A 21314-nucleotide genomic window follows, 5' to 3' on the forward strand; every position below is an offset into this window, starting at 1 on the left:
GCAATCGGTTGAAGAGCATGCACTTAGTTTTACTAGCATTTAAAAACAGTTGGAGGCCATGGAAGAGTGTTGTATGGCATTGAAGCTCATTTGGAGGTTTGTTAGCACAGTGTCTGAAGAAGGGCCAGATGTATACAGAATGGTGTGGTCTGCATGGAGGTGGATCAGAGAATCACCAGCAGCAAGAGCGATATCATTGATATATACAGAGAAAAGACCCAGCCCGATAATTGAACCCTGTGGCACCCCCATAGATACTGCCAACGGTCCGGACAAAAGGCCCTCCGATTTGACACACTGAACTCTATCTCAGAAGTAGTTGGTGAACCAGGCATGACAGTCATTTGAGAAGGGGGGTCTTGGGCAAGTAGCTGCAGAGGGGGTGCTGAGATGTTCGCCCAGGGTAGGGGTACCCAGGTGGAAAGCATGGCCAGCCGTAGAAAGATACTTATTGAAATTATCAATAATCATAGATTTATCGGTGGCGACAGTGTTTCTTAGCCTCAGTGCAGTGGGCAGCTGGGAGGAGGTGCTCTTATTCTCTATGGACTTCACAGTGTCCCAAAACATTTTGGAAATAGTGCCTGGTTGCTCTTCGAAAGTGCTTTCCTCTCCATCTTAAATAAGCACACCCCATTCAAAAACTGTACAACTAAGAAGAGATATAGCCCTTGGTTTACCCCAGACTTGAATGCCCTTTACCAGCAAAAAAACATCCTGTGGTGCTTTGCATTAGCATCGAAGTTCACATGCACTAAGTTGACTGTGCCTTTAAATAGCTTGGAAAATTACAGAAAATTATGCCATGGCTTTAGAAGCTTCTGATAGGCTAATTTACATAATTTGAGTCAAAACGGAGGTGTACCTGTGGAGAAATTTCAAGGCCTACCTTCAAACTCAGTGCCTATATGCTTGACATCATGGGAAAATCAAAAGAAATCAGCCAAGACCTCAGAAAATAAATTGTAGACCTCCACAAGTCTGGTTCATCCTTGGGAACAATTTGTAAATGCCTGAAGATACCACGTTCATCTGTACAAACAATAGTATGCAAGTATAAACACCATGGGACCACGCAGCAGTCATACCGCTCAGGAAGGAGACGCGTTCTGTCTGCTAGAGATGAACGTACTTTGGTGCGAAAAGTGCAAATCAATCCCAGAACAACAGCAAAGGACCTAGTGAAGATGCTGGAGGAAACAGGTACAAAAGTATCTATATCCACAGTAAAAGGAGTCCTATATCGACATAACCTGAAAGGCCACTCAGCAAAACCAGCAAAGGAAAGGACAGATGAAATAGATGGCATCATGAGGTAGGAAAATGATGTGGATATATTGAAGCAACATCTCAAGACATCAGTCAGGAAGTTAAAGCTTGCTCGCAAATGGGTCTTCCAAATGGACAATAACCGCAAGCATACTTCCAAAGTTGTGGCAAAATGCCTTAAGGACAACAAAGGTAACGGATTGGCCATCACAAAGCTCTGAACTAAATCCTGTAGAAGATTTGTGGGCAGAACTGAAAAAGTGTGTGCGAGAAAGGAGGCCTATAAAACTGACTCAGTTACACCAGCTCTGTAAGGAGGAATGGGCCAAAATTCACCCACTTAATGTGGGAAGCTTGTGGAAGGCTACCCAAAACATTTGACCCAAGTTAAACTATTTAAAGGCAATGCTACCAAATACTAATTGAGTGTATGTAAACTTGTGAATGTGATGAAAGAAATTTAAGCTGAAATAAATAATTCTCTCTACTTTTATTCTGACATTTCATATTCTTAAAATAAAGTGGCTACAGGGATTTTTTATTTGGATTAAATTTCAGGAATTGTGATAAACTGTGTTTAAATGTATTTGTCTAAGATTTATGTAAACATCCGACTTCAACTGTATACACGGGACGGGACAAAACAGTCGTCCGACTGCTACGCCATCTTGGAACAGATGTCTGTCTTACTACACTCTAAAGCAGTTTTAAAATAGATTTTGATATACATGAGAATAATATTAAATGGTCTTTAAATTTCACTCTGTTTTAGGTCCCAAATCAAATCAAAGTTTATTGGTCGTGTACACAGTTTAGCAGATGTTATAATGGGTGCAGCGAAATGCTTACTAGCACCTAACAATGCAGTTGTGACATAGCCACAAGTGTGAGGTGATAGGCACATAGACATATACTTGTGTCTGCTTTAAAGTTTAAAAAACATTCAAAGGGTAAACCTTTGTGTATTTTAATGCTGTTACAGAGGATAGATTTAAACCATTCAAGGTGATAATTGTTGCTCATTCTTGTGGATTGTGTTTATTTTGGAGGATGCCATGAACATTGAGATGATGTAAGGAAATCCACCAACCTGGATTTCCCTTTTCCTCAACAATTCGGTGAGACTGATCCTGTAAGTTCTTTGAACTTTTAATTGTAGCATGGTTTGAAATCCGAGCTGATTGTTACACAGTAAAATGTGAAACAAGTACATGAATAATAAACATTTTTAAATAAAACATGTATCATGAAATGTCAGAAGGAATCCAATTTTAACAAACCAAATAGCACCGTATCAGTAATCCAAATGCAATCTATAAATACAGTATACTGTATGTACAGTAGCAGTCAAAGGTTTTGACACACCTACTCATTCAAGGATTTTTTAAACTATTTTCTACATTGTAGAATAACAGTGAAAACATCGAAACTATGAAATAACACATGGAATAATGTCAGATCAGTTCATTAGTTACCATCCTCAGAAATTGCAGCCCAAATAAATGCTTCACAGAGTTCAAGTAACAGACACATCTCAACATCAACTATTCAGAGGATACTGCATGAATCAGGCCTTTATTGTCAAATTGCTGCATAGAAACCACTACTAAAAGACACCAATAAGATGATGAGACTAATTGGGCCAAGAAACATGAGCAAAGGACATTAGACAGGTGGACATCTGTCCTTTGGTCTGAGTTCAAATTTGATTTTTTTTATTCCAACCATCATGTCTTTGTGAGACGCAGAATAGGTGAACCGAAGATCTCTGCATGTGTAGTTCCCACCATGAAGCATGGAGGAGGAGGTGTGTTGGTGTGGGGGTGCTTTGCTGGTGAAACTGTCTGGGATTTATTCAGAATTCAAGGCACACTTCACCAGCATGGCTACCATGTCTTCACTATTATTCTACAATGTAGAAAATAGTAAACATAAAGAAAAACCCTTGAGTGAGTAGGTGTGTCCAAACCTTTTATTGGTATTGTATGTAATGGCACAATCAGCATTTTAATTATATTGTTTTTGGGGGGGGGGGGGGTTGGTTGGGATGGTATATAGACATATGCGTATACATAAGCTCTAATATGTGTATTGGTGTTTACATACAAAATCTTAAATGCTTTGAATTAATCATCACCTTAGAAAGCACTGTCCATTTTGTTGTGTTTGGCTTTGAAACAGCATCCACAATGACTATATTTTCCATTCAGTGACCTGTTCTTCTCTAGGAAGAAACGATAGCATTAGCCGATGCCAATGATATATATGGACACTGAAAGGAAAATATAAGGGGAAATATAGCATGTAAGTCAATTGTTCTATGGATGTGTATGTGTGGGCGAGAGGGTGTGAGTGGGTATATGTGTCGGTTTGTGTCTGAGGAGCTGGGTTGGAGAGGTCTATGCTTCCACCTACAGTAGTAACAGCAGAGGTGTAGGCATCTTGACAAATAACAATACACCATTTTCCCCTAAATTCCAGCATATGGACCAAGAAGGCCATTTTCCAATGTTTTACCTTACATCTTGACAAATATACATTGATTTCATTGTATATCCCACCAGGGGGAAATCTGATGTTGTTAGATAGAATTGAAGCTATATTAGATATATAGATTAGATCAATTCAAGACAGGAACTATTATTTTAGCCGGAGACCTAAATTATACACTTCCGTTCAAAACAGTGCTCTTTCTGGGAAAAATGATTTTGAATGGTCATCAAACTCAGAATTACAGCTTGGGAACTCTCAGCTCTTTAAAGCTCAGACTTTCCAACCTGAAGATCACTGATGTCATGATTTGACCTCGTATTCTTACGAGCTCCCAGTTGTCTTGAAAGCTCCATAAGTCAGTCGAGGGAACCATCTCTTCACTTCGTTTTGTTATAAAATCTTTGGTCTGATAGACGCTTACATGACAACCAGAATGCATTGTAACAAACATGATGCCACACATAGCTGGTAAATAGCTTAGCATTAGCTCATCATAATCAGTACAATCAAAAAGGTATTTTACACACATCATATGTGATCGACAGGCTCAAATTGGTCTAATGTAGCAAAATTTGAAATTGCATTTTTTAGATTGGAAAACAGTAGAGACTCACAGCTACAAAATGGTATATCATACACAACAGATGAGGAACAATGGGAAAGTAATTTTGCTTTGAAAGTTGTAATAAACTTGTAACTCACTTTTGAGAAAATGGCCTTTGAATGTTTTGGTAATACTATTGGAGAGCCCTTCTTGTCTACACCCATTCAGCATCGTTCACACCCTCTTAAGCTTTAGCATCACCCATCTCTTTAATTGTTGATCTGAATGTACTAACAGCAGTCAAGCACCCAAGCTAACTTGCTAGTGTAACAGGTGTGAAATGGCTAGCTAGTTAGCAGGGTGCGCGCTAATAGCATTTCAACTGGTGACGTCACTCACTCTGAGACCTTGAAGTAGTTGTTTCCCTTGCTCTGCAAGAGGCGCGGCTTTTGTCGGGCGATAGGTAATGATGCTTCGTGGGTGTCAGTTGTTGATGTGTGCAGAGGGTCTCTGGTTTGAGCCCAGGTAGAGGCGAGGAGAGGGTCAGAAGCAAAACTGTTCACACGAGCTACTTCCAGACATCTAAGTGGGAGAGAACAGCTCACTGAACATTACTCGCCCTAGCAGAGCTGGTTAGGCTGTTATGTTAAGCACCCAAGCTAACTGGCTAACATTGGCTAGCTCTCTAGCTACTTCCATACACATAATGAGAGAACACCCCACTCCGACAACTTTACTCGCCCTATCAGAGCTGGTTAGGCTGTTATGTTATCCAGAGCTTTGGTGCCTGCAACTCTGCTCTGAGATTGTCGTAAATTCAGAGTGCACACCGGACGCTCTGGCAGATTAGTAGGGTTGATCCGAACATTCTGACCTCACAACGGCAGTCAAGCACCTGAGCTAACTGGCTAGCTTGCAAGCTACTTCTAGACAAGTAATGGGAGAACACCCCACTCTGACCATTTTACTTGCCCTAGCAGAGCTGGTCAGGCTGTTTTCATGTTATCCAGAGCGTTAGTGACTAACTGTGCTGCTGGAAACAATTTAATTGCGTTCTTTTGTCAAAGTTTACTGCCACCGGCCATATTTAACAGGGGTTTCAGGATTCGTAAATTCGTCAGTTATTCTGCAATCTCTGGCACACTCAGAAGAGAGTGCTTTGAAATCGGAGTAGATGGCCAGATGGAATTTATGTACATATTTTGTTAAGACATGTAGCTAGCCAGCTCTGCAGGTAGCTAACCAACCAGGTTCAATGTTAGCTAGCTAACATTAGGCTATAGCTAGCCAAGCAAATAGCTCTGAGTAACGATGAATAAGATCATGAGGTTCTTACTGTGGAATGCAGTGTTATTTGCCAGACATGATGGGACCCATCTCGTTCAACAAGTTGATTTAAGTTTGCTAATAGCTCCTGGAAACACTGGATAATCATCAAGACTCTTAGAAGAATTTTCTATGGACAGATGAGTCAAAAGTATAACCTTTTGGATGACATGAGTCCCATTTATAACTGGCGGAATCCAAACACTACAGTCGTGACCAAACGTTTTGATAATGACACTAATATAATGATAATAATTAAATAATAATAATGACATTTTCACAAACTCTGCTGCCTCAGTGTCTTTAGATATTTTAGTGAGATTTTACTATGGAATACTGAAGTATAATTACAAGCATTTCAGAATTGTCAAAGGCTTTCATTGACAATTACATGAAGTTGATGGAAAGAGTAAATATTTGCAGTGTTGACCCTTCTTTTTCAAGACCTGCAATTAACTTCTGGGTCACCTCTTGACTGATGTCAGTCCATTCTTGCATAGTCAGAATTTGTGGGGTTTTGTTTGTCCACCCGCCTCTTGAGGATTGACCACAAGTTCTCAATGGGATTAAGGTCTGGGGAGTTTCCTGGCCATGGACCCAAAATATTGATGTTTTGTTCCCCAAGCCACTTAGTTATCACTTTTGCCTTATGGCAAGGTGCTGCATCATGCTGGAAAAGACATTGTTCATCACCAAACTGTTCCTGGATGGTTGGGAGAAGTTGCTCTCAGAGGATGTGTTGGTACCATTCTTTATTCATGGCTGTGTTCTTAGGCAAAATTGTGAGTGAGCCCACTCCCTTGCCTGAGAAGCAACTCCACACATGAATGGTCTCAGGATGCTCTACTCTTGGCATGACATAGGACCGATGGTAGCTCTCACCTTTTCTTCTCCGGACAAGCTTTTTTTCCGGGTGCCCCAAACAATTGGAAAGGGGATTCATCAGTGAAAATGTACTTTACCCCAGTCCTCAGCAGTGCAATCCCTGTACCTTTTGTAGAATATCAGTCTGTCCCTGGTGTTTTTCCTGGAGAGAAGTGGCTTCTTTGCTGCTCTTTATGACACCAGGCCATCCTCCAAAAGTCTTTGCCTCACTGTTTGTGCAGTTGCACTCACACCTGCCTGCTGCCATTCCTGAGAAAGCGCTGCACTGGTGCTGCCCCGAATATCCTTGCCTGTGAAGCCCTTTTTGTGCAAAGCAATGATGACGGCACGTGTTTCCTTGCAGGTAACCTGGTTGACAGAGGAAGAACAATGATTCCAAGCACCACCCTCCTTTTGAAGCTTCCAGTCTGTTATTCGAACTCAGTCAGCATGACACCTGGCAAATGTAGTCTCTTATGGTCAATCTTCCAATGATATGCCTACAAATACGTCACAATGCTGCAGACACCTTGGGGAAACGATAGATCGGGCAGGCTCATTCCTTGCGCATTCACAGCCATATAAGGAGACAATGAAAAACAGAGCCTCAAAAATCCTGCTCATTTCCTGTTTGAAGTTTCATCTTGGTTTCGCCTGTAGCATCAGTTCTGGGGCACTCACAGACAGTATCTTTGCAGTTTTGGAAACGTCAGAGTGTTTTCTTTCCAACGCTGTCAATTATATGCATAGTCGAGCATCTTTTTGTGACAAAATATTGCACTTAAAACGGGCACGTTTTTTTATCCAATAATGAAATAGCGCCCCCATAGATGTAAGAGGATTTATAACCTCTGCTGTAAAACTAACAATATTTCAAACCATATTTCTCCCTGTTTTGATACTGGATTAAGAACTAGACTGTACAAGGAAGTAAGGTGTGTCGTGACTGATTTGGTACCGATCGCTTACCAGTTCTAATGCATACAGTATGTGCTGATGTATTTCAGATAACAATGCTGACTTTTGCTGATTGAATCAATGTTAGTGATAGGGTTTGTATCAATAGCTGGTTGACATTTTGAAAGGTCCCAAACAAAAGTTGAAAACGTCAGTAATGGCAATCAGATGTGTTTCTTTTTTCCTCACTGGGCAATTACCCTTATCTAGCAGAGCAATCATAGGTAGGCCAGTTGCCAGTCTTTTAGTTGCAGTGCTGAAAAGGCTCAACATTTCTAATAGATAAACTGCCCTACAATTTAGCACCTGGAAGTTGGTGGATTTGAAAAAGTGAGGAAGGCTGTCTGAGGTTCATATCGTTGGAATGGTTGGTATTCATGATTAGATGAGTGTGTCATTACTTAAACATGTCCCTTATTTAATCCTGAGTGTAATTGCATTGGTGTCTGTGAGGAGAGATTGTTCCCCATATATTAGCTACAGTCTATCTGTATGCAGAGGGGAGCTTACATTTGTTTTTTAGAATGAAGAGTAGGATGCAGACTTTTGATTGATTTAACGGTGGCATAGCAAGTAATTTGATTTGTAGGAGATAAGCAATCTGTTGCATTGTCAATTATTCAACCAGTGTTGGCTGTTTACTGGGAAACAATGTATGGCCCCTAGAGATTGAATTGCATTTAGTCAAAAGGTAATGTCTCTCAGTAAAAATGTAACCTGATGGTGTCTGTGACCTATGAAATCATTGCGTCATCTCAACAACAATCTATGAGTTTACTCGATTGTCTGTCAGGAAGGAGACACAGGCACGGCACTACGTCGGAATCGTCAATGAGGCCTAAACCAGTCACATTGGCATCCGGGTCACGATCCTCTTACCATTGCAAATGGAGAATGAGGGAGTAAAAGACATCAGGGTGGTGGGGTTGGGGGGGGGATGATAGGTTTTTAAAAAGGAGTAAAATGCAGCAATGCTCACCTCGTCCGGCTAGAATTAGCCAGGACCAACATGTGGTTTCAAGCCAAAATGATGTATGTGAAAGTATATTCCTCCTGCCCTTGTGGTGCTCTGAGCCTGAGAGGGCCCGGTGGGTGGTTCACGGCCCAGGACGGGATGTTTTTTTGCCCTAAACACTGTCAAACCGACTAGAGCGTCCATCCATGCCAGGAAGTAGATTTGTTTTGCAAGATAACTCATTCAACCCCCTAGTCATCGAGCTCTGACGTCTTTTCGGCCGGCAGTTGCATCCACCGTATTTCCGATGCGCAAAGGCTTCTGATGCCAGAAGTGACATCCGGATGAGATAGAGGGTTAGGGGGGGGGGGGGGTAAAAGCTTATTTAAAATGTTTATGGGCTTTCACACAGTGCAGACTGGGGAGGACAGACTGTGGGGAGAGGCTGTAGAGACCTCCAGCCGATAGAGTGCTTAGAGCTCCAGCCTATTGATTCACTGGACGGCACTGGCCTGAGCTGCTCCAATGGGCAGAAAAGGCGAAATGCGTCTCCACGTCTTGAGACTTTTCAGAAACATCACTGCTCCAAAGCTGGTTCATTGAAGATAAGATAACCATTCTGAATTGACTTTAGGTTTGAAGTCATTATTTAGACAGCAAGGAGTTGTAAATGTTTTATTAATATTTGAGTTATATCACTGCTCTTAATGTCTCTCTGTGCTGTTTTATTGTAGCATTTTTCTATTTTAAAGCATGTGTATGCTAGTAGGATGGAATGTCTTTCATCATTGTTTCAGGTCTTCTCTCACACAATTGATTTCTGGAATGGTACATTTATATTTGATTTGTTGAAATGATCGCTCTACCGCAAGAGGTGTCTTTTATTTCTTGTAAATATATATGTACATCTTTATGTTGTAAAGGCGAATGTGCGATAAAGCATTTTATTGATATATTTACTGTCAAGTATAGCAGTAATCAATAAGCAAATCCTTGCTCTCTGGGTTCGGTTTACTATATCTCTTGCCATTAATTTTGCGTTCCCCTGTAAAAAAGGGCACGGGTATAAATCATGGATGTACACTGAGCATACAGAGAGGCCACAGTAGCTTTCTCTAAGCACCAGCGTTCAGCTAAACACTCCCCAGGGGTCTACTGGGATGACTGGATCCATTTCCTGCATTTCCTGCTAATCCCTCGTATCTTCCTGCAGCTGCCACCAGCACCACCGCTGTGGTGAAGACCTCCAGCCACATGACGCGCTGTAGTGACAGCCAGAAAAACTACTGCGTAAACGGAGGGGAGTGCTACACCCTGGACATCACCCCTGGCAGGTCCAAGTTCCTCTGCAGGTAGGACATGATGAAACACAACACCATCCACACCACACACTGTACTATACTATGCAGACTATGTTTGACGTTATGCTTAATACAATTCCTGATGGCTTACAGCTGCTGTTTCTAAATATTTAATTGTGCTCCCACATGATGTATCATTATAGAGTCGGTGCCGACTTCAGCACACTACTTTGCTATTTTGTAGTCAAGAAGTAGCACATGCTGATACAGTAGATGTAGTCATAATATTTACTCTCTATCATGTTTGAAGTCATGATCTTTTACAATGTGGTATGTCTAGCCCCATTTATGCCTGCTGAATTAGGCCCCAGAGCTTTTTAGGCCCAAACTGTGCCAAGTTTAGAGGAAAGTGCAAAGTCTTTTTTACAGTAAAGCAAAGGTGTCAACTGAATGTTTTTTGAGTAAATCATTAAACAATCCAAAGACCTGAGCAGAGATTAAAGTGAATGCACAAGACATCATAGCAGTGTACAAATGTACTGCCTCTGCACTTTGAAATGTCTTTTTGGGCAGCTGTAGGGGAGGATAATGGATGCTTTGGATGACATTAACTGGGCTAAGCAACAGGGAGAGCATGGAGAGCAGAGCAGGTGCAGGTCCCTATCCACATGCTCCTCTGCCCCCCTACATTTTTAATGCCGGCTCCTTTCATCGCAACAGCCCAACCGCCGCACTCCATTTAAGAAAAACAAACCCCAAATCTGGGGCTATGTTGTATTTATGAGATTTTCTTTCTGTCTTCTTCCCCATTTCATTGTTCAATTTGTATCCTTCGAGCTGGGTCATGTTCATTAGGCACCAAATGTAACTAAACAGACTGTAATAGGGAGGGACTACCTGGACTTGTCCAATAAGAAAGGGTCATTTCAGTTTGTTGTTGTGAAACGTTTGAAAGTTTTTTCCGTCACATGCCCTACTGAACATGACTCTGTGCTGACATTGTGCTGGTGTCAGGATCAGCCGTGTTCTTACAGCAGGACATTGATCTATGCTCCAGCATCGCACTCTTGTTGTCAAGAGTGTTCAGCCCTGATCCAACTGATAGAGCCGATGAGAGACCGAGGCAGGACGGGGCTTGATGTGCTTTCCCAGTGCCCCCTGTGGCTTGAACCTCTGTGACTTTCAGTCTCTGAGAGTTTGAGTACTCAGCTCAAGGCATGAGTAGCGAATCATCCCGAGTAGCAAACAAGCTGGCATGCTCTTTACACGCTTCGTATGAGAAGCAACAGCATACATCGCTGACATCTATATTTGACAGGATAATCACCTCTCTGCTGTCCTGTCCACATTCTCCATCATTGTCATTCATATAAAATCCATCTGAGATAAAATCATGTATTATCCAGACCAGTTGATCACTAAGGCATTGAAGTACACTGTGATCTGTATAGCAAAGTGGATTGACCCTTTGGAAACATTCCGAGGTTGTAAACTCTTCCTAATTATCTACAGCATCTCCCAATTTGTATATTACATTATTACATCTGTGGTTAGAACATCCAGTAGTTTTGAAAAGACATGGTGAGGTGGTGATAGCTCATGGTATTATTGCTTCCATTGCAGCAGCAAGAAAGATCACTGCAGCTCCTCCCTCTTTGTGCCTGACACAAGGCTTGACATTGCCAAGGATACACTTTGGGTCTGGGCCATCCAATACATACATAAGACAGACTCTTACCCTCCACCGACAGATTGAGTTTTGTGTTAAATACTTCGGTGACTAAGCGCAAAAATGCTGCTGTCTCCGGGATATTTTGTTTCCTTTCAGTAAATGATGCAGCATGCCGTCACTGGAAGGGAGGGGAGAAAAATAACCTCTCGGTCTCCCTCAGAAATAACTCTATCTACAAAAATAACCTGTCTGCCAGGGGTCCCTGAGGAGCCCGATTCGCTGAAGCTTGAACAGTCGGAGCACGGATCCTGTAACAGGCACACTGTGTGGAAGGGTCAGAACATCATGGAAGCAACGCTTTACATCCTGACCTCCTCCTCAATTTATTTATAGCAAATTATATGTTTTATTTATTTAATATGTATTGAACTATTCATATTTAAATTTTAATATTCATAGCCAATACGAATGTCTTTCTTTAGCCATGCGGTTATTTGAAATGGCAGTACATTCAAACGTCCTACTGTACTGTACCTGACAATGGTCACTGACCTCTGGGTAAACCAGCATACATACCAGCAACACCTACACCTATCAGTTTCCTGCTATTTTCCATCCCACTCCCACGTTCCCCTCTCTCTATCCCCCTTTTCTTTCTCTGCCTCTGGGTTTGCCCAGCAGACCCCGTCAGACCTAAATCACAGCTGGACTGGCTTGTTGGATTGTTTCTGCATCTCACTCCACAATCTCTTCCTTAGCAAGACATTACTCAGCCTCCTGCTTCATCATCAGACACCAGATGATCTACCAGTCTTCGCCCCTAACCCACACGTTAATTCCCGCTTCAGTACACAAACAATTTACAAACAAAGAAACGTCAAAAAAGGCAGATTTTTCAAAAAAACTGAGCATTGGTCAGTATGTTGCCCTTTTTCAAATAGCCTCTAGTCATTTAGATTTTAATGAAGGGCTTAATTTGTTAATGTGCCGCTACTTGGTAGACCTGGCCCCCCCAGGTGCTTAGCGGGATACATTGGGAAGCGATGTCAAGCCACTGTGCCTGTGATATTTGTGCACTCAGCCATTCGTGTCCTCTCTGGTGTTTCATACCTGTTCCAAAGTTCCAATCACTGTCTCTCCCAGAGCCAGACGGCCAATACATCCAGACAATTTGTGTGTGTGTGTGTGTGTGTGTGTGTGTGTGTGTGTGTGTGTGTGTGTGTGTGTGTGTGTGTGTGTGTGTGTGTGTGTGTGTGTGTGTGTGTGTGTGTGTGTGTGTGTGTGTGTGTGTGTGTGTGTGTGTGTGTGTGAGTTGAGTAGAACGGCATACAAATTACTAATAGACAGACATACACACTCATCTTGACTCGATTTCCTTTCTAGATGGATCAAAAGAGGTTGATAATCAGACAATTATTCAGGCATGGAGTCCACAGCTAAGGCGTCTCGCTAGCGGGACAACTTCCGGTGACACTGGAGGGTGCACAATTCAGATAAATAATCGTAAAAAATGATGGATATTAAACATTTAGTTACATACAAGTGTCTATTGGTTGAAAGCTTAAATTCTTGTTAATCTAACTGCACTGTCCAATTTACAGTAGGCTTTACAGCGAAAGCCCTGCGATTGTTTGAGGACGGTGCCCACCTGAAGACAGAACCCACCTGCTAAACTGATATTTCTCATTCGTTTTGGAAGTTACAAGCCTGAAACATTGAACATAGACTGCTGACACCCTGTGGAAGCCATAGAAATCACATCCTGGGAGCTAGAATTCATTATGCCCCTCTACTGTCCATTGTAAGAGCATGGGCCCTCAAAAAAACAAAAATCCGATTGGTTGTTCTTTCCTACCATATCTATTGTGTTATAGTCTCCTACATTATTTTAACATTTCTACAAACTTCAATGTGTTTTCTTTCCAAAGGTACCAATTATATGCATATCCTGGCTTCAGGGCCTGAACAACAGGCAGTTTATTTGGGACATGTCAGTCAGGCAGAAATTTAGAAAAAAAGGAGCCTAGTCCGAAGAAGTTTTAATTAAATATCCTTGAAATCAGAATGCATGAGCCAAACATTTGCTGAATTTCGAGGCCTGTTGAATAAGACATTGATTGAGACTTTTCTCTCAAGTACATATGTTTTCGCAAACAGAACTGGCAATGGTTGCAAGACATATCAGTCTCCTTGACAACACCAGCAATGCACGTGAGTCTTCTGTAAATCTGGTGTAAACTCATCTTCTCTCTTCCTTGTCTTCTGTTTGTGACTTTTTTGTTTCCCTCTCAGGTGTCCAAATGAATTTACTGGTGATCGCTGTCAAAACTACGTAATGGCCAGCTTCTACAGTACGTCTATTTTCTCTTCCTGTCTGTGCTTGTGATTGGAGCATGCTCAATCAGCGCTACTTCCTGTTGCTTCATTTTTTAAAATGTTGTATGTATCCCATAACGGTAGCTAACGCACTTTTGTACGTTGTGATGTTCCATACATTTTACCTTAATTTAGCGCCCCAAAATTGCAATACTTCCAGGTCAACTGTAATATGAATACCAGTGTAAAGCACAATTTCTCCACTTTCCAGCAAAATCAATGACGAGACCTTGATGATGCCCATCTCTGCATGATCGTCTTTTTAAAAATGGTGGGTGGGGAAGCAAACGCTACTGCGTCATAGTGAAAGGGGAGATATGTCGTATGGGGAAACGGCATTTTTCACCCGATTTGCCCAACTTATTAACTCTAAAATGTAAATATAACACCATAAAGAGTTTATATAATGTGTCATTACATACCTATGTAAAGGTTTGTGTCGATTTTGAATATGGTTTTCAAGGGAGCCCTAAATTTATCTTCACCATTCAACTGTGGATGTCAGTTTTTGATAGTCATGATGGCTCGCAGTGATTACGCAAAAATGAACAATGGATTGAATTAACTATTGATGAACTCTCGAGTAATTCCCTTTACACTCACCATTGATGATTTCTTGTTTTGAAAAGAGGCTGTACGGCACAGAATGAGTTGAATAATGTGTGCAGTACGTTACGTTGTGACACGTCACACTTTAAAGTACAGCGTCAGCGGGGTCAGTTATTTCTCCAGTGCTATGGGTCCATTACCATGTCAATCGACACTGAATCGAGACTTAGTTCACGCCCCGGACTTTGATGCCAACACAGTCGCTACAGTCCCATTAGTTTTCATTGCAGCCTTGTTTAAATGCTGCAGTTGCGCAAATGTGTACGGATCTGATGTGTACGGTTAGTCACTGTTACCTGTTTCTCGCATGTCCATTTTTTTTGCCTTGTTTTGTAGAGTTGGATGAAATTTAAAGCAGTTCATTATAGTTTCCTGATATTGTGTTAGTTATGTCATGATTGAATGGAACAATAATAGAAGAAAGATGGGGAAATGAACACTCAAACTTATGCATATTCAACTTTCCAAACTTGAACCTTCAAATAGGAGGCAGGGGACAGTGTTGTTTGCTGTACTAAAAAAGCTCTATATCGCTACTTACTGCCTTTGAAAGGAAACAACCTAAGTCTGCAATGTATTTTATAATCTGAAGAGCAATAAGACTTATGGGAGGTGGGTGGGGGTCATTGTGGATTATGGAGGCACTGTAAAAACCTTAACAGAGACCTCTTTGATGTCATGGAAAGGCAAGAGAGGGAGAGAGGCAGCCGCCCAGGCAACAGCCCCAGTGCACTTTATCACTGTGACTTACCCACTCACCTTAATTGTACCATAGGTTACCTGGCAACAGTTGCGGTGCGTGGGTAAAATCACTGAGGAAACCAAGCCAAGCCAGTTAAAAAGCCATATTACAGCCTGTGTTTTGATAATTTAGTTGTTTGCTCTATAAAGGGTGATTTATACTTCGTCTGTTGACATGTCTGTAGACAGTTGGCGCAGTGACATCATGAACATTCTATTGTCGTCCGACATCAAACTTGTCGTTGACATTATGAAAAAGTATAAACACAAAAACGACAGGCTCCACGACATCAGCACCCTGGTGGTCCAAAATAGCATAACTGGTGTATTTTAACACCAACAAACCCTTCCATTTAAAAATGCATTTAGTTTTTGTCAATCTAGCAAACCAGGCAACGAAATCAACTCTCTAAACAATGTCTTGGCTTGCTTCTAGCTTGTTAGCTCGCTACGTTAGTTCAAATAATGACCATATCATAGCTGACAACATCTTAACTTTAGCACATTTTTATTGATTATTACAGGAAAATAAACTCACAACAATATAATTATTTACAAGTTAATGGTAAGAAAATAGCTTACGATGTGATGAAATAAAAGAAGGGCATTCTACATGAGGATTTTACGAGCATTGTCTCGTTGCTGACTTAGTCAGGTAACCATGACAATGGACGCAGCGACAGGGTCAAAGTTGAACTTTTTTTCATCTGCCTGCAACAAGGAAACGGACAGTCGCAGCGACGGTCTACAGACAAGAGCGTCTGCTAAATGACTTAAATGTAAATGTAAATTCAACCGGAGTATAAATGAAATATAATTTGTATATATATAAATATAATGTGACCATTTAGTCACGGTAATGAGGCTTCTCCAAGCTCTGATGCTGCTGCTGATGATCATTCGTGTTAGCATGTTGCGCAACATTACTATAAGCTGTGCAGTTGCATGAGAAAACAGAGTGATGGCTTCTAATAAAAAGAGGAAGATCCCATCAGTTTTCTATAGAATTAGGCTACTACATTGATTTCTCACGTTTCATAATATTAAACACATTGCTTCTCTTTACAACAGGAGTATAGCCTACCTGGCTGGCATGAAAATGAATCACGGGAAAAGCGTCCTCCATTCGCTATTTAGGTGCATAGTTGACATGCATTTTAACCCCTGCCCCTGTTTCGAGACAGGCTCATGATAACGGTCCATTCTAAATGAAAAAACTAATTTCACACATACATAATTTAGTAGTTATAAAGACACGATTAAATCAAGAATAATCAGATGGGTGACAGTATTAGCCTATCACTTGTGAATTATATATTATCACTTGTGAATGATGCCCAGTGTAAGGCAAGACATAATTACTTTTTTCTAATTTTCTAATCACAGTCGCACACCTCGTGTTTGTATAACAGCTAAAGTGGACAAAATTACTTCTTAAGATTAAGCACATTAATCCTCTTTACAAGGGGTGTAGAGCCTAACTGCCATACATAAGCAGGGCGTGAGTTTCAAGTTTGGGGAAGACGAATTTCACCATAAAAATGACCCTTCATAATACAAGCACTACATGCATAATTGCATTTGAGGTCATTTATGATAATGGATGCGCGCAGTTGCCTCCCCGGTGTGTCTGTCTTCACCTGTAGCCTGTGAGAAAGCCCCGATCACATGATGGAGAGCCATGTGAGTGAGAGGCGCCTCATAGCACTCAGGGAGAAGGGAATTATAATTATTATATTCAGCCCAAAGGCAAAACGGACACTGATTTTAGGGGGCATTACAGCCACACAAAAGGATGCTGCTGGGAAATTCGAGGCATTATCAAGTGCTTGTCAAATTGTGAACGAGAAACTGATGAAGTCTGTACAGCAAAAAACAAGGCAGAACTCATGACTTTCATGCAACTTTTTTCAAATAATCATTTGTCTCATTAAGCAGTCTTTGAAAGTATTAAAAATTAAAACATATAGCCCAACAATTGTAGAATAACTAAAGTTACGCTAATAACTCTAAATTATTATTATTACTTATTTTACCTTTATTTAACAAAGCAAGTCAGTTCTTATTTACAATGACGGCCTACCCGGGATGACGCTGGGACAATTGGGCCCTTTGGGACTCCCCATCACAGACATGTCTTTCTGAAATTACATTTTTTCTTAGGAAGTGATTTGATTGTTGTGAAGCCAAAACCAAACTAGCCACACGTGGGGGACATTTTGCTGCATCAGGACAACCCCCAGTTGAGTTTAGCTGAAGGGAGGCCAAGTGCTTGCTGGCATCAATCAAATGCTACAACGGCAACATGTTATATTCTTTTGTTAATGACAGGCATCAGATACTTTGGCTACAAATCAAATCAAATGTTATTGATCACATACACATATTTAGCAGATGTTATTGCAGGTGTATCAAAAATGCTTGTGTTCCAAGGTCCAACAGTGCAGTAGTATCTAACAATTCACAACAATACACAGAAATCTAAAAGTAAAAGAATGGAATTTAAATATTAAGATGAACAATGTCAGAGTGGCATTGACTAAAATACATTATAATACGGTATATACAGTTGAAGTCTGATGTTAACATACACTTAGTTTGGAGTCATTAAAACTCCTTTTTCAACCACTCCACAAATTTCTTGCTAACTATAGTATTGGCAAGTCAGTTAGGACATGTACTTTGTGCATGACACAAGTAACTTTTGCAACAATTGTTTTCACTTATAAGTACCTGTATCACAATTCCAGTAGGTAGGAAGTTTACATACACTAAATTGACTGTGCCTTAAAACAGCTTGGAAAATTCCAGTGAAAACTCCAATTATGTCATGGCTTTAGAAGCTTCTGATAGGCTATTTTACATCATTTGAGTCAATTGGAGGTGTACCTGTGGATGTATTTCAAGGCCTACCTTCAAACTCAGTGCCTCTTTGCTTGATATCAAAAAAATCTAAAGAAATCAGCCAAGACCTCAGAAAAAACATTGTAGACCTCCACAAGTCTGGTTCATCCTTGGAAGCAAACGCCTGAATGTACCACGTTCACCTTTACAAACAATAGTACGCAAGTATAAACACCATGGGACCACGCAGCCGTCATACCTCTCAGGAGGAAGACGTGTTCTGTCTCCTAGAGATGAACGTACTTCGGTGCGAAAAGTGCAAATCAATTCCACAACAACAGAATGTCAAAAGAACAACAACAATTCCAGCTCAGCAAGGAAGAAGCCACTGCTCCAAAACCGCCATAAAAAAGCCACACTACAGTATGTAACTTGGGGACAAAGATGGGGACAAAGATCGTACTTTTTGGAGAAATGTCCTCTTGTCTGATGAAACAAAAATAGAACTGTTTGGCCATAATGACCATCGTTATGTTTTGGAGGAAAAGGGGGAGGCTTGCAAGCCGAAGAACACCAGCCCAACCGTGAAGCACGGGGGTGGCAGCATCATGTTGTGGGGGTGCTTTGCTGCAGGAGGGTCTTGTGCACTTCACAAAATAGATGGCATCGTGAGGAGAGAAAATTATGTGGATATATTGAAGCAACATCTCAAGACATTAGTCAGGAAGTTAAAGCTTGGTCGCAAATGGGTCTTCCAAATGGACAATGACCCCAAGCATACTTCCAAAGTTGTGACAAAACGGCTCAAGGACAAAGTCAAGGTATTGGAGTGGCCATGACAAAGCCTTGACCTCAATCCTATAGAACATTTGTGGGCAGAACTGAAAAGGCGTGTCCGAGTGAGGCCTACAAACCTGACACAGTTACACCAGCTCTGTCAGGAGGAATGGGCCAAAATTAAGCCAACGTATTGTGGGAAGCTTGTGGAAGGATACCCGAAACGTTTGACCCAAGTTAACCAATTTAAAGGCAATGCTACCAAATGCTAATTATGTTATCTTCTGACCCTCTGGGAATGTGATGAAAGAAATAAAAGCTGAAATAAATCATTCTCGCTACCATTATTCTGTCATTTCACATTCTTAAAATAAAGTGGTGATCCTAACTGACCTAAGACATAGAATTTTTACTTTAAAAACTGAGTTTAAATTTATTTGGCTAAGGTATATGTAAACTTCTGAATTCAACTGTGAATATGAAATGTGTAAAAATTATGTAAACATTATTAAAGTGAGTAGTGTTCCATTATTAAAGTGACCAGTGATTCCATGTCGATGTACAGTACATACAGTAGGGCAGCAGCCTCTAAGGTGCCGGGTTGAGTAACCGTGTGGTAGCCGGATAGCGATATATACATATACATATATGCTATATAACATTATGATGGCCTTGAGATAGAAACAGCTTTGATGCACCTGTACTGATCTCGCCTTCCGGATGATAGCGGGGTGAACAGGCCGTGATGTAGGTGTTCTGAAAGACAGGCAGTCAAATCAAATTAAATTTGACCTTACAGTGAAAAGCTTACTTACAATGCAGTTTAAAAATTTTAAATAAAAAAAATAATAGTAACACATTATTAAAGAGCAGCAGTAAAATAACAATAGCGAGGCTATATACAGGGGGTACCGGTATAGAGTCATTGTGCGGGGGCACCAGTTAGTCAAGGTAATTGAGGTAACATGTGCATGTAGGTAGAGTTATTAAAGTGACTGCATAGATAATAACAGAGTAGCAACAGTGTAAAAGATGGGGGGGGGCAATGCAAATAATCTGGGTAGCCATTTGATTAGATGTTCAGGAGGCTTATGGCTTGGGGGTATAAGCTGCTTAGAAGCCTCTTGTACCTAGACTTGGCACTCCGATACCAGTGGCTGGAGTCTTGGACAATTTTTAGGGCCTTCCTCTGACCGCCTGGTATAGAGGTCCTGGATGGCAGGAAGCTTGGCCCCAGTGATGTACTGGGCCATACACACTACCCTCAATAGTGCCTTGCGGTCGGAAGCCGAGCAGTTGCCATACCATGCAGTGATGCAACCAGTCAGGATGCTCTCGATGGTGCAGCTGTAGAACCTTTTTGTCACATCTATTCCTGCCACACCCCCTTCCTGCCACATCCAGTATATGCTTTACCTGCAGCTATTCGCTCCAGTACACTTTCTCTCTCTACCCCTCCCTTTCTATTTGTGTGTGATGGTGTGGTTGGAGACATGTGTGCTGGAGTCAAAGCAGATCTCTATCAGCTGCGAATCGTTCCATAAATCAAGACCAAGATCAAGACAAATACCCATTCCTGCCAATTCCACTCTGCCAGATCGTAATCTCTGCTCAGTCACTATCATTCTAGCCTTTTGTTTATTCTCAAGATCCTGTTGCTCTGCTTTGCTCGTTTCCCTGCCTTAAACCATTTTTTTCCTCTGCACTCCCCATTTCTCTGTGATCAATAAAGCTATTTGTGCATTCATCCCGGCTTCCTCTTCTGAGTCCGCTCTTAGGTGCCCACCCTTTGCTCATCGCAACACTTTTGAGGATCTGAGGACCCATGCCACATTTTCAGTCTCCTGAGGGGGAATAGGTTTTGTCGTGCCCTCTTGACCACTGTCTTGGTGTGCTTGGACCATGTGAGTTTGTTGGTGATGTGGACAACAAAGAACTTGAAGCTCTCAACCTGCTCCACTACAGCCCCATCGATGAGAATGGGGGTGTGCTCGGTCCTCCTTTTCCTGTAGTCACACGGCCAGGTCTTTGACCTCCTCCCCATAGGCTGTCTCGTCATTGTTGGTGTTGTGCCTGGGTGTGCAGTCATAAGTGAACAGGGAGTATAGACTGAGCACACACCCCTGAGGGCCCCCATGTTTAGAATGCAGTGCGCCCGGCCCACCACAGGAGTCACTAGAGCACGATGGGACAAGAGCATCCCTGCTGGCCAAACCCCCTGAAGTCCACGATCAGCTCCTTCATTTTGTTGACTTTGAGTTTATTTTCCTGGCACCATTCTGCCAGGGCCCTCACCTCCTCCCTGTAGGCTCTCTCAACGTTGGTAATCAGGCCTACCACTGCTGTGTTGTCTGCAAACTTTTTTTACCACTTTTTCTCCCCAATTTCATGGTTTCCAATCGGTAGTTCTAGTCTTGTCTCATCGCTGTAACTCCTGTACGGACTCGGGAAAGGCGAAGATCGAGATCCCTGCTTCTTGACACAATGCCCACTTAACCCGGAAGCCAGCCGCACCAATGGGTCGGAGGAAACACTGTACACCTGGCGACTGTGTCAGCACACATTGCACCCGGCCCGCCATAGGAG

General features: G+C 41.7%; 1 protein-coding gene across 1 annotated transcript in view; it reads left to right on the top strand.

Moving 5' to 3' along the window:
- The window catches only part of LOC135544747 (pro-neuregulin-1, membrane-bound isoform-like), a 72447-nt gene that overhangs the window by 29085 nt on the left and 22048 nt on the right, over nt 1-21314 (top strand). The window contains exons 2-3 of the mRNA XM_064972610.1: nt 9622-9760; nt 13674-13732. Coding sequence (XP_064828682.1) covers nt 9622-9760; nt 13674-13732 — 198 coding nt within the window. The remainder of the gene's footprint in view (nt 1-9621; nt 9761-13673; nt 13733-21314) is intronic.

Source organism: Oncorhynchus masou, chromosome 8 (genome assembly GCF_036934945.1).
Source record: "Oncorhynchus masou masou isolate Uvic2021 chromosome 8, UVic_Omas_1.1, whole genome shotgun sequence".
NCBI lineage: Eukaryota > Metazoa > Chordata > Actinopteri > Salmoniformes > Salmonidae > Oncorhynchus > Oncorhynchus masou.